Source organism: Oncorhynchus kisutch, linkage group LG6, assembly GCF_002021735.2.
Source record: "Oncorhynchus kisutch isolate 150728-3 linkage group LG6, Okis_V2, whole genome shotgun sequence".
Classification (NCBI taxonomy): Eukaryota; Metazoa; Chordata; class Actinopteri; order Salmoniformes; family Salmonidae; genus Oncorhynchus; species Oncorhynchus kisutch.
Window position 1 is genome coordinate 74,386,280 of NC_034179.2, and position 14,261 is coordinate 74,400,540.

The 14,261-nt window shown below is 46.9% G+C and overlaps 1 protein-coding gene across 1 annotated transcript; it reads left to right on the plus strand.

The window, feature by feature from the left end:
* The first annotated feature begins 383 nt into the window (after positions 1-383).
* Positions 384-10,114, plus strand: LOC109891972 (retinol dehydrogenase 8). The gene is made up of 6 exons (XM_031827510.1): positions 384-631; positions 4,604-4,765; positions 7,941-8,120; positions 8,262-8,355; positions 8,542-8,725; positions 9,154-10,114. Exons 1-6 carry the CDS (start codon positions 526-528, stop codon positions 9,379-9,381), a joined length of 954 nt encoding a protein of 317 aa, XP_031683370.1. The 5' UTR covers positions 384-525; the 3' UTR covers positions 9,382-10,114.
* Positions 10,115-14,261: the final 4,147 nt, after the last annotated feature.

The window sequence follows — 14,261 nt, forward strand, 5'->3', positions numbered from 1 at the left end:
CAAAACATAGTATGTACTAAATGAAGTAACTCAGGTTTATGTAGCGTACAGAATAATACGAAATACTCTGAGACCAGGTTGCAGCAATAGGTAGGCCTGACAGATGTCTGACAGATGTGAATGCATCCAAACACAGCAATATTAAACATAGGCACTACTGGGAAATAAATATTTATTGAGGCTATTGTTCAAAATTGCATGAAAAATGCTTATCAATGTAACCCCTACCCATATGTTGGGCTGCCATACACAGTAAAACAGGCATTCATTTAGGTTCTTTTTTTTAAATCAATTCAGGGCAAGCAGCATTTATCAGATTTAAAATTCTGCTGGCAGTCGAGTTTGCGAGGTGCCTCGTCTTTTTTAGTAAACGATTTTATAGGACATGTGACTAAATTACCCGCTCACATGGCCGCTGTGTTTGCATGATCCGCTTTAGTTTTTAAAGTCCAGTGCTCGAGCTCGCTCTGCAACAACCATCCGGAGCCGAAGACCACTAAAACGCACGACCTAACCGGACAAGCCATGGCGAGCAGTGGACAAAAAGTAGTTCTGATCACCGGTTGCTCCTCCGGCATCGGGTTACGAATCGCCGTCCTGCTGGCCAAAGATGAAAAGAAGCGTTACCATGGTAAATGCGCTTTCTTTACATTGTTTATCTGCCTTTAACGTCAGAAGCTTGATCCGACATGCTACTAAAATCCATCTGATCTCTGTTTGAACCCTTGTGGAATATGTTATGTGTACAAATAGGGTCATCATTAGTCTATCTATCCAAAACAACTTTTACGCGCAGGTTTGACCTTTGCGCCCATAACTTGTAGCCTACGTGTTTTACTTTTAGACTAAATCTCCGATTGCTAGTGTTGCGAGTGTAATCTCCTATTGCTAGTGTAAAAAAAATATATATATATATATTTCCTATCGTGAGCCCTCTGGTTCTCTATCCCCCTTGATTCATCTATTATCATCTGAAAGCTAAGTTTCCGGGGTACGGCTCCGCGAGGATGCCGCTTGCCAGGCGGGGATCATAAAAGAGACTGCCAGTTCTCTTTCAAGTGACTTCTCTCGTACAAAGCCCTCTTTATCGCACTGAATTGTAGACCGCTGCCCCGGTTTAGTGCCGTGTCTAATGCGCCTATAGTCCCTTCTCTGGAGCGAGTGTTGAAAGAGGGACAAAGTTTGAGACCTGTACAAGCGAAGGTTCACTAGCAAGGCTTGTTTGAAGTCTTCACCGAGGCTCAGCGGAGCTCGGGGAAGGTCGCGGACCTTGTACGTTTGTCATCCACTTTCCAGCCACAGACATCCCATCATTAATGTCAGTCTAGGGTTACGTAGAATTGTTCTTTCTTTGAGGGTAGTGGGGTCTTGGGATTTATTGCCGTGAAATAGAGGAGCGCAACAGAAGCGATTAACAGCTCCCTCAACAGTACTCAGGGTTGAATCATTCTCGTTGAACTGTGACCTGCTTCCAAGAAAGAGAGAGACCACATTGCAGAAAATAACATGATCTGTTCTCTCTGAAGGATCATGAAAATCCAGATTAAATATTGCGCTGTTATTCTGAGTATTAATTGGTAGCAGTGACATTTGCCAACTACAGATAAACCTCAACAATCCCAGTTCAGGGCAGTGTGGTTCCATTCAAGAATGTTTACTAAGCTGTTGCCCAAGAATAATTCCAACAACAACTGAAAGAACAATGCAACTGTTGTTCTGTTGAAACTCATACATCTCTCTGTTGCTTGACAGACACCCAATTCTCTCATCATGAAGATCTTACTCATAGGTGTACAACACGTGCCCTTCGACAGACAGTATGCAGTCGAAGCTGGCACTGTCTGTCATAGTTCTCCACTAGCACTTCCACACCCTCACTAGTAAAGCAGATATGAGCAGTGCTTATTCTAGTCACACACCATTATTCCATGATCTTCCACTCACTCCATAGATACTGGATTGTCATTGGGGGTTTTGGGTCAGAGGTTACAGAACCAGATGAGATAAGAGGATGTTTTAATTTGTCAAGGACAGCAGGTCTTCAGATCAGTGCCTGATTCGAGCTGTTGATTTCCACCATTGATCTCTATTGTGTAATACTGTTGTCTCTCTATTTCCGTGTTAGAGCTCATCAATAAACACAGACGTGGTTGACCTCACTGTAAACTTGGAATGGAGAATGTCAAGTCGCAAGATGCAAACATGTGGAAAACCTTTCTGTACATACTGTAGATGGTAGATACTGTTTGTTACTCTATGTAGGTTCATGTCTCCCAGGTCCAGAGTTCAAAGGGAATCAATAGTGGTGTTACACAAGCGGATGGACGTGGAATAGACCCACTGACCTGCATGGCTGTTGTCTGTCTGTGTCTGTCTGTCTGTCTGTCTGTCTGTCTGTCTGTCTGTCTGTCTGTCTGTCTGTCTGTCTGTCTGTCTGTCTGTCTGTCTGTCTGTCTGTCTGTCTGTCTGTCTGTCTGTCTGTCTGTCTGTCTGTCTGTCTGTCTGTCTGTCTGTCTGTCTGTCTACATATAAACCTGTGTGCAAGTCTACTATATATGCTTATCTATGTGTCAGTGGGTCAGTCATCAGTCTGTTCCATGTAGTCTCATATATCTCAGATATATTACTCTCTCTCTCTCTCAATTCAATTCAATTCAATTCAATTCAATTCAATTCAAGGGCTTTATTGGCATGGGAAACATGTGTTAACATTGCCAAAGCAAGTGAGGTAGACAACATACAAAGTGAATATATAAAGTGAAAAACAACAAAAATTAACAGTAAACATTAAATCAAATCAAATCAAATGTATTTATATAGCCCTTCGTACATCAGCTGATATCTCAAAGTGCTGTACAGAAACCCAGCCTAAAACCCCAAACAGCAAGCAATGCAGGTGTAGAAGCACGGTGGCTAGGAAAAACTCCCTAGAGTTTTACACATTACACATACAGAAGTTTCTCTCTCTCTCTCTCTCTCTCTCTCTCTCTCTCTCTCTCTCTCTCTCTCTCTCTCTCTCTCTCTCTCTCTCTCTCTCTCTCTCTCTCTCTAAATGTCTCTCTCTCTCTCTCTCTCTCTCTCTCTCTCTCTAAATGTCTCTCTCTCTCTCTTTCTCTCTCTCTCTCTCTCTCTCTTTCTCTCAATTCAATTCAATTCAAAGGGCTTTATTGGCATGGGAAACATACACTGCATGGCTAAAAGTATGTGGACACCTGCTCGTCAAACATCTCATTCCAACATCATGGGCATTAATATGGAGTTGGTCCCTGCTATAACATCATCCACTCTTCTGGGAAGGCTTTCCACTAGATGTTGGAACATTGCTACGGGGGCTTCCATTCAGCCACAAGAGCATTAGTGAGGTCGGGCACTGATGTTGGGCGATTAGGCCTGGCTCACAGTCTGTATGGTCCTCGCTTTGTGCTTTGTGCAGGAAAGGGCCTTCTCCAAACTGTTGCCACAAAGTTGGAAGCACAGAATCATCTAGAATATCATTGTATGGTGTAGCGTTAAGATTTCCCTTCACTGGAACTAAGGGGCCTAGCCTGAACCATGAAAAACAGCCCAGACCATTATTCCTCCTCCACCAAACTTTCCAGTTTGCACTGTGCATTCGGGCAGGGAGCGTTCTTTTAGCATTTGCCAAAACCAGATTAGTCCGTTGGACTGCCAGATGGTGCAGAGTTATTCATCACTCCAGAGAACGCATTTCCAGAGTCGAATGGCGGCGAGCTTTACACCTCTCCAGCTGACGCTTGGCATTGTGCATGGTGATCTTAGGCTTGTCTGCGGCTGCTTGGTCATGGAAACCCATTTCATGAAGCTCCCCATGAACAATTCTTGTGCTGACATTGCTTCCAGAGTCAGTTTGGAACTCGGCCGTGAGTGCAACTGAGGACAGTCAATCTTTACTCGCTATGCGCTTCAGCACTCGTCTGTCCTGTTCTGCAAGCTTGTTTGGCCTATTATTTTGTGGCTGAGACTTTTTTGCTCCTAGACGTTTCCACTTCACAATAACAGCACTTACAGTTGACTGGGGCACCTCTAGCATGGCAGACATTTGATGAACTGATTTGTTGGAAAGGTGGCATCCTATGACGGTATCACTTTGAAATTCACTGAGCTCTTCAGTAAGGCCATTCTACTGCCAATGTTTGTCTATGGAGATTGCATGGCGGCGTGCTTGATTTTAAACACCTGTCATCAACGGGTGTGGCTGAAATAGCCAAATCCACACACTTTTGTCCATGTAGTGTATGTTTACATTGCCAAAGCAAGTGAAATAGACAATAAACAAAAGTGAAATAAACTATCAAAAATGAACAGTAAACATTAAATCACAAGTTTTAAAGCATTAGAGACTATGGCTATGTACAGTGTTGTAAGGATGTACAAATAGTTAAAGTAATATGGGTTTCATTTACAATGGTGTTTGTTCTTCAGTGGTTGCCCTTTTCTTGTGGCAACAGGTCACACGTATGGGAAGACCCTCATGCTGCTTCCTCTGGACGTGTGCAGTGATGAGTCAGTCAAGCAGTTCATCAACAGTGTCTCTCTCTCTGCCTCTCTCTCTCTCCATCCCCTCTCTTTCTCTCTCTCCCAGTCATTGCCACCATGCGGGACCTGAAGAAGAAGGATAAGCTGGTGGAGGCAGCAGGTGATGCGTATGGGAAGACCCTCATGCTGCTGCCTCTGGACGTGTGCAGTGATGAGTCAGTCAAGCAGTGCATCAACAGTGTCAAGGACCGCCATATTGATATCCTCAGTGAGTTAACAGGGCTGGAACTAACGAGCTAAACCTCCTGCCCTGGCCTTTTGTGTGGCAATGACCTGATCTCTAGCCCTGGGACAAATAGCCTCGCCTTTTTCGTGTGTGTGGGTTTGTGAATGTGTGTGTTCCAGGGCATGCGTTCATCCTGCATTCGTATAGGCCAGGGATATTCAACTCTTACCCTACGAGGTTCAAAGCCTGTTGGTTTTATTTTCTACTTGTTTAATAATTGGTGTCCCAGGTCTAAATCAGTCCCTGGAGGAACAATGAAAAACTGCAGTGGAATTGGCTTCGATGTCCAGAGTTCAATTTGAAGGGTCTAGGCCTATGTGTATATGTACGCCTTAAAACTATAACCTCTGTTTCAACTGCTGGACTTTTCCAGGAAAACTGTTTCTATTCATAGGTTCACTCCTGACCCTCCACTCCCCGACACTACCCCCTCTACCCTTAATACAACAAAAACAGCCCAGCAGACTGTTACATCACACCTCTCTATTTATTTCATTCATGTGCTGACACCTAGTGGTGACAGTGAATTGTGCAACTGTCTGACCAATGGAGTTAATGTTTTTTAGTTTTTAAATTTAACTAGGCAAGTCAGTTAAGAACAAATTCTTATTTACAATGACGACCTACCCCGGCCAAACCCGGACGATGCTGGGCCAATTGTGCACCGCCCTATGGGACTCCCAATGACGGCCTACCCCGGCCAAACCCGGACGATGCTGGGCCAATTGTGCACCGCCCTATGGGACTCCCAATCACAGCCGGATGTGATACAGCCTGGATTCAAATCAGGGACTGTAGTGACACCTCTTGCACTGAGATGCAGTGCCTTATACCGCTGTGCCACTCGGGAGCCCACAGAGAAAAAAATCATACATTCTTCCCAAAAGTATTTCAAGACACAAAACTAGTGTTCATACAATTCAAACCTTTATATAACTAGGCAAGTCAATTAAGAACAAATTCGGGCTTTCTTGATGTCTATAGTATTCTCTCTGGTATGAAATCTGGTTTCCACTTAGGTTATGAATGTGTCACTGCAACCTTAAAAGTCCTCAATGATGTCACCATTGCCCCTGATTCTAAGCAATGCTGGCATTTTTATTGACTTGGCCAAAGCTTTTTTATTTTTTTAAATTTTTAACCTTTATTTATGTAATTTTGATACGGTAGACCATTCCATTCTTGTGGGCCGGCTAAGGAGTATTGGTGTCTCTGAGGGGTCTTTGGCCTGGTTTTCTAACTACCTCTCACAAAGAGTGCAGTGTATAAAGTCAGAACATCTGCTGTCTCAGCCACTGCTTGTCACCAAGGGAGTACTCTAAGGCTCAATCCTAGGCCCCACGCTCTTCTCAATTTACATCAACAACATAGCTCAGGCAGTAGAAAGCTCTCTCATCCATTTATATGCAGATGATACAGTCTTATACTCAGCTGGCCCCTCACCTGATTTTGTGTTAAATGCTCTACAACAAAGCTTTCTTAGTGTCCAGCAAGCTTTCTCTATCCTAAACCTTGTTCTGAACACCTCCAAAACAAAGGTCATGTGGTTTGATAAGAAGAATGCCCCTCACCCCACTGGTGTGATTACTACCTCTGAGGGTTTAGAGCTTGAAGTACATGGGAGTACGGCTAGACGGTACACTGTCCTTCTCTCAGCACATATCAAATCTGCAGGCTACGTCGTCCGGGTTAAGGAGGGATTGGCCGGTAGGGATATCCTTGTCTCATCGCGCACCAGCGACTCCTGTGGCGGGCCGGGCGCAGTGCGCACTAACCAAGGTTGCCAGGTGCACGGTGTTTCCTCCGACACATTGGTGCGGCTGGCTTCCGGGTTGGATGCGTGCTGTGTTAAGAAGCAGTGTGGCTTGGTTGGGTTGTGTATCGGAGGACGCGTGACTTTCAACCTTCGTCTCTCCCGAGCCCGTACGGGAGTTGTAGCGATGAGACAAGATAGTAGCTACTAACAATTGGATACCACGAAATTGGGGAGAAAAAGAGGTAAAATTCAACAACAAAAAACAAAACAAAAAAAAAAGCTGCAGGCTAAAGTTCAATCTAGACTTGGTTTCCTCTATCGTAATGTCTTTCAGCCCAGCTGCCAAACTAACCCTGATTCAGAGCGGAGACATCATTTATAGATCAGCAGGTAAAGGTGCTCTCGAGCGGCTAGAACTCCTTTACCATTCGGACATCAGATTTGCCACCAATGCTCCTTATAGGACACATCACTGCACTCTATACACCTCTGTAAACTGCACTCTATACTCCTCTGTAAACTGCACTCTATACTCCTCTGTAAACTGGTCATCTCTGTATACCCGTTGCAAGACCCACTGGTTGATGCTTATTTATAAAACCATCTTAGACTTCACTCCCCCCTACCTGAGATATCTACTGCAGCCCTCATCCTCCATATACAACACCCGTCTGCCAGTCACATTCTGTTAAAGGTCCCCAAAGCACACACATCCCTGGGTCGCTCCTCTTTTCAGTTCACTGCAGCTAGCGACTGGAACGAGCTGCAACAAAAACTTAAACTGGACAGTTTTATCTCAATGTATTCATTCAAAGACTCAATCATGGACACTCTTACTGACAGTTGTGGCTGCTTTGTGTGATGTATTGTTGTCTCTTGCCCTCTGTGCTGTTTTCTGTGCCCAATGTTTGTACCCTGTTTTGTGCAGCTACCATGTTGTGCTGCTGCCATGATGTGTTGCTACCATGTTGTTGTCATGTTGTGTTGCTGCCATGCTGTGTTGTCATATGTTGCTGCCTTGCTATGTTGTTGTCTTAGGTCTCTCTTATGTAGTGTTGTGTTTTCTCTCTTGTCGTGATGTGTGTTTTGTCCTATATTTGTATTTAATTTATTTAAACATTTTAATCCCAGGCCCCCGTCCCTGCAGGAGGCTTTTTGCCTTCAGGTAGGCCGTCATTGTAAATAAGAATTTGTTCTTAACTGACTTGCCTAGTTATAATAACGGTTAAATAAAACAATGACGGCCTACAAAACATCAGTTGTGACTAAAGCTTTAGAGCCTCAGCTCTAAACCATAACTATAGTTGTCTGTACAGAAGGCTACAGTGTAGTATCTGTATAGTATCGGTAGTGTAACTACAGGTCTGTAACCCTTGTCTCTATCTGTGAGTCTCCCCTCAGTCAACAATGCAGGTGTGGGCTTGTTGGGACCCGTGGAAAGCATCAGTATCGAGGACATGAAGAGGGTGTTTGAGACCAACTTCTTTGGCGTGGTGAGGATGATTAAAGAGGTCATGCCTGACATGAAGAAGAGGCGGGCGGGACACATCGTGGTCATGAGCAGTGTAATGGGTCTACAGGGTAAGACTGGCATGACAATGATTGAGGGGTTGTCTAGCGCACTTACAGATCTGGACTAGCAGGCGAACTGTAAAAGCTGTAGATTCCGGTCCTGCTCTCTGACTACCATTCCTCCTGACCCTGAGTCTGCTCTGCCTGTAGGTGTGGTGTTCAATGATGTCTACACTGCCTCCAAGTTCGCCATGGAGGGCTTCTGTGAGAGTATGGCTGTCCAACTGCTCAAGTTCAACGTCCAGTGAGTTCCTCTCAGTCAGTCTTGTACTCCTATTGGGTTTCTGTCATTACATCTCTTGGTATCTTTCACAGTGGGCATTCAATTACAGCCAGTGACTCAATACCTGGTTACTGTGTCAGCAAAAATAAAGAATTGCCGTTACTGTGTAATAGATTAATAAAGATCTATTCTGTTCTCTCCGGTCAGTTTGTCTATGATTGAGCCAGGGCCGGTGCACACTGAGTTTGAGACGAAGATGATGGAGGACGTGGCCAAGATGGAGTACCCAGGAGCTGATGCAGACACAGTGCGCTACTTTAAAGATGTTTACCTGCCCTCCTCCAAGGATATCTTTGAGGCCATGGGTCAGACCCCAGAGGACATCGCCAAGGTTAGTGAACACGCTCCGCTCCCTGTGTCACCCTTTGGTTCATGGGATTTTGAGTTTGCCTAGTGTAATGGAACCAATGGAATAGTCCCAAAAGTACAAATCCAATCCAATCTGGGACTCCAGACCAACAAACACAAAGTATTTGAAAGAAACTCAGGTGTACTATAAACACTCAGATGTTCGTTCTCTCTCTCTCTCTCTCTCTCTCTCTCTCTCTCTCTCTCTCTCTCTCCCTCTCCCTCTCCCTCTCCCTCTCCCTCTCCCTCTCTCCCTCTCCCTCTCCCTCTCCCTCTCTCCCTCTCTCCCTCTCCCTCTCTCCCTCTCTCTCTCTCTCTCTCTCTCTCTCTCTCTCTCTCTCTCTCTCTCTCTCTCTCTCTCTCTCTCTCTCTCTCTCTCTCTCTCTCTCTCTCTCTCCCTCTCCCATGTAGTGTACTAAGAAGGTGATTGAGTCAAGGAACCCTCGCTTCAGGAACCTGACCAACAGCCTGTACACGCCCATCGTGGCCATGAAGTATGCCGACGAGACAGGCGGCCTGTCGGTCAATACCTTCTACAACCTGCTGTTCAACTTCGGCCCCCTCATGCACATCACCATGAGCATCCTTAAGTGCCTGACCTGCAGCTGCCTGCGCCGACGCACCATCTCACCGAACTGAGAGAGACCGGTCTTGGTATGAAATGTAACCCTATTCCCTATATTGTGCACTACCAGGGTGAAAAGTAGTGCATTATATAGGGATAGGGTGCCATTTTGGACATACCCTGTGAAAAATATACAGTGGTGTAGCTCATTGACACCCAAACCTGGACCACCTGGGGGAAGGAGGGCATGTAGTTCTCGGCGAGAGAGGCCGTGAGAGAACCAGGATAAGCTTTGGCCAGGCAACACGCACAATTGCACAAACACAGACAGTACAGTGTGACCTCATGCATGGGGCTAGAAGTTTTTTCTGGTCAGATCATGTGATCGGGAAAAACTCCTGGCCCTCCTCATACATACACATGATCACACACAAACAACTTACCCACAAACACAGCCAGGCATCTCCTCCGTCCTGGTCTTTTGAGGTACTGTTGGGGCAATGACACTGTCTGTCCATCTGTCCGTCTGTCCGTCTGTCCGTCCGTCTCTGTCTGTCTGTCTGTCCATCCGTCTGTCCGTCTCTGTCCGTCTGTCTGTCTGTCTGTCCGTCCGTCTTTGTCTGTCTGTCTGAAAAACAAAGCACACATAACCAGTTACAAAGAATAACAAAAAACAACAGCATTGCAATCACAGTGAAAGCGTAACGTAGCACCCAATGAACTTAAGACTCAGGCCTTGCTAAACTCTTAGTACAATGCAGTATTTAGCTCTGAGTTACGAAGAATAAACTAGATTCCTTCATTGTACATTTGATTTGATGTATGTCTTTATAGTAGTATTGTTGTTTTGCTGTTTAATCATATTATTTCTGCATCTTTTTATAAGCTGAATGTGTGGTTTTTAAAAGTGTATGAATTGATAGATTGTTAATATCTTATTTTTGAAAGTAATTAATTGATTTAGAAATAAACTTCTTGGTTTACTCTGAAAGAGACAGCCTTTTTCTTAATGACGCTGTAATGATGAGGCATTTAGCTCAATGTCTTTGGTGGCGTTTCCAGAGAGCCTGGTTTCCATTGTGCCTGCAGGACTCTATGTGAACCAGTTGGGGGCACTAGATCACTGTGTGTTCTCTCTAGCTGTACCATCAGCTTGGGGTGGCGATTCCACTACAGACGCCACAGCACACACAGCTCAATGAGCAGGAGACCTGTTGAGAGTATTATACTGTTGTCTAGGGATGGAGATCATTGTAGCCATATGATATTGGTTTGTTTTCCGGGGGGTGGGGGGAGGGGTGTTGTAAGTCTTGATTAAGGTTATTGTTCTTTGAAGTTACTGATCTCTGTGAGTTGGGACTGGATAATGACTCAGACTAGGGTCTGAGTGGATGTTTCCAACCACTGGTGTTGAAAGTTGTTCTGTGTGTGGTTCGACTGGAGAGCCAGTGAATGATAGTGTGTGAGAGAAAGTTGGTTTGCAAATGACCATGGAAATGTAAACTAATCTGAGATCTGTCTCCTTACACTCATAGCCAATAGGTCTAGTCCTGCTGTTAAGTATCCGTGTGTGTGTGTGTGAGCCTGCGTTCTTTTGCATCTGCTTGTGTGCAGTGTGTGTGTGGACCAAGCCGGTGATCTGTTGATGGATATAAAGAGGTCATGGCCTGCTCCCCATCCAGCCCTCTCACCCCCTCACACACACACCCTGCTTTGTGCCATGTGAGAGAATATGACCTGGTTCCCATCCCTGAGGAGGGGTGAGCCCTGTTAATGACGGCCTCCTCCTCAGAAACGGCCCCACTGCACCCCAGAGCCTCCCTCACCAGCTGCTTCCCCCACACCCACACCCTCAGCCTCGGACCCTCAGCCCTGGATCCCAAGTCCACTGAGAGAAAGAGTGACACACACAGAAACCAAGAGAGGGAGAAAGAGTGAGAGAAAGGGAAAGAGAGAGAGACAGAGAAACCTACAGAGAGGGAGCCCAGGTCTGTCTGTAGAGTCCCTGTCTGTAGAGTCCCTGTCTGTAGAGCTGGTAACCAGAGGATCCTGGCTGTGTAGAGCTACGTATTGCAACAGAGGTAGCAGCCAGGTCTTTCTGTGCACTGTGCAGTAAGGGGAGCTACATAGGTCTGTGTGTATGTGTGTGTGTGTGTGTGTGTGTGTGTGTGTGTGTGTGTGTGTGTGTCTTCATCAGAGGCGACAGCTACGCACAATGGAACAAAGACGCTGTCAATCACAATCAAATGGGTGGGGGGTCAGTCCGGGGGGGAGGGGGGTGGAGCCTGTGTTCTGAATGTTGCCGAGGTCCCGATGTGGGACGCTGCAGGGTGGGGGTGGGGGCAGTGAGGGGCGGGGGTGTGTCTGATTTAGGAAAATTAGGGATGGGGTGCCCCAGGCTGAATAGAAGACCTGTTAACTAATTGAATGAACACAGGAGTTACAGCAAGTCTCATTAAACAAAAGGTATTATTCTTATCAAACCATTGTTGGGCACTTTTGTTTCAGAATCAAGAACATAATTGCGATATAATCAGGGGCAACATGATGTGGCTTGGTCTTGACCCTGTCGCAATTACTAAGCCACTAAATACACATAACTCACACTGATGCACAAACACACAGCCTCCACATGCACACTCCAAATGTGTAGACTTATATAACCTTCACTTATGAAAGAACACTCAAGCCCGCATGCACACGCACACACAGGCACACACGCATACAAAAACACACACACACACACACAGGGAGTAGCTAAAACATTTTCTTTGGCATTCTCATCGTCAGACACATTCCCAAAGTGTTTAGTCTTGGTTGTCACCAGGTCAATTCTGGTTCAGTTCAGGCCCCTTCTCTGTTCCATCAGGACCAATACGTCATGCTAATCCTTATGTCCTCAGAGAGAAGGAGCGAAAGAGAAGGAGAAAGAGGTGAGCGAGACTAAAGGAAGAGGGAGAGAGAGGGTGAGTGGAGTTGAGGTCTAGTCGAGTGCTTCACTATGAACTCAGGGCATGATGACAGATAACCACAAAGCCAGGCTGCTGTGTAGGCTACCTCCTCTGCATCCTCATTCTCAATATCACTTAGATAATGCCTGACCAAGGTCTATTTGAAAATGTGCACTATACAAGTAGATGTCCTTTTGGGCGGATACACAGTGTCAGTTTTTGTTACCTACCACTGTCTTTAATATGTGGGTCCACTCTCCTTAATGCTTCACTGTAAAGCAACCTCTTGTCTTGTTTTTGTGCCCAGCTGAATGAGATCATTTTGAAAACTATTGAAACTTCTACAAAAAATATCAATTGAGCGAAATAATGAAACGGAAACAGCAAGTATAGTAATAAGCTAAATATTTATCAAAATCTTTCAAGTGCCAAAAAAACAATGGCCCATATTTGCAGCAGGGTGTTCAGTGGTGTCTCCTCTTGGAGAGTCGGCCTCTCTTCTTGTTAGAGCCACTGTTCTTGGAAGTCAACACTGGAATAGTTGCAGCATCAATACAGGAGTCTGTCTGACCAGCTCCCTTCATCTTGGCCTGGTCAACATCAAGCTCCAAAGCAACCGTGGCCTGAGGAAAAAGAAACATGGCTCTTAAGTGAAAAACCAGAAGCAGGCGGCGGAGCAAGCAGAGCAAGGTGGGTGGAAAGGACAGGCAGAGCAAGGTGGATGGAGAGGACAGGCAGAGCAAGGTGGGTGGAAAGGACAGGCAGAGCAAGGTGGGTGGAAAGGACAGGCAGAGCAAGGTGGGTGGAAAGGACAGGCAGAGCAAGGTGGGTGGAAAGGACAGGCAGAGCAAGGTGGGTGGAAAGGACAGGCAGAGCAAGGTGGGTGGAAAGGACAGGCAGAGCAAGGTGGGTGGAAAGGACAGGCAGAGCAAGGTGGGTGGAAAGGACAGGCAGAGCAAGGCGGGTGGAAAGGACAGGCAGAGCAAGGTGGGTGGAAAGGACAGGCAGAGCAAGGTGGGTGGAAAGGACAGGCAGAGCAAGGCGGGTGGAAAGGACAGGCAGAGCAAGGCGGGTGGAAAGGACAGGCAGAGCAAGGCGGGTGGAAAGGACAGGCAGAGCAAGGCGGGTGGAAAGGACAGGCAGAGCAAGGCAGGTGGAAAGGACAGGCAGAGCAAGGCGGGTGGAAAGGACAGGCAGAGCAAGGTGGGTGGAAAGGACAGGCAGAGCAAGGCGGGTGGAAAGGACAGGCAGAGCAAGGCGGGTGGAAAGGACAGGCAGAGCAAGGCGGGTGGAAAGGACAGGCAGAGCAAGGCGGGTGGAAAGGACAGGCAGAGCAAGGAGGGTGGAAAGGACAGGCAGAGCAAGGTGGGTGGAAAGGACAGGCAGAGCAAGGTGGGTGGAAAGGACAGGCAGAGCAAGGTGGGTGGAAAGGACAGGCAGAGCAAGGTGGGTGGAAAGGACAGGCAGAGCAAGGTGGGTGGAAAGGACAGGCAGAGCAAGGTGGGTGGAAAGGACAGGCAGAGCAAGGTGGGTGGAAAGGACAGGCAGAGCAAGGCGGGTGGAAAGGACAGGCAGAGCAAGGCGGGTGGAAAGGACAGGCAGAGCAAGGCGGGTGGAGAGGACAGGCAGAGCAAGGTGGGTGGAAAGGACAGGCAGAGCAAGGCGGGTGGAGAGGACAGGCAGAGCAAGGTGGGTGGAAAGGACAGGCAGAGCAAGGCGGGTGGAAAGGACAGGCAGAGCAAGGCGGGTGGAAAGGACAGGCAGAGCAAGGCGGGTGGAAAGGACAGGCAGAGCAAGGCGGGTGGAAAGGACAGGCAGAGCAAGGCGGGTGGAAAGGACAGGCAGAGCAAGGCGGGTGGAAAGGACAGGCAGAGCAAGGCGGGTGGAAAGGACAGGCAGAGCAAGGCGGGTGGAAAGGACAGGCAGAGCAAGGTGGGTGGAAAGGACAGGCAGAGCAAGGTGGGTGAAAGGACAGGCAGAGCAAGGCGGGTGGAAAGGACAGG

Bases quoted from the DNA above. Each gene is read 5' to 3' on its own strand.
- LOC109891972 (XM_031827510.1), top strand. From the start codon at position 526: ATGGCGAGCAGTGGACAAAAAGTAGTTCTGATCACCGGTTGCTCCTCC. The intron at 8,121-8,261 runs GTAAGACTGGCA...CTCTGCCTGTAG, and splicing joins CAGTGTAATGGGTCTACAGG to GTGTGGTGTTCAATGATGTC. The intron at 8,726-9,153 runs GTTAGTGAACAC...TCTCCCATGTAG, and splicing joins CCCCAGAGGACATCGCCAAG to TGTACTAAGAAGGTGATTGA.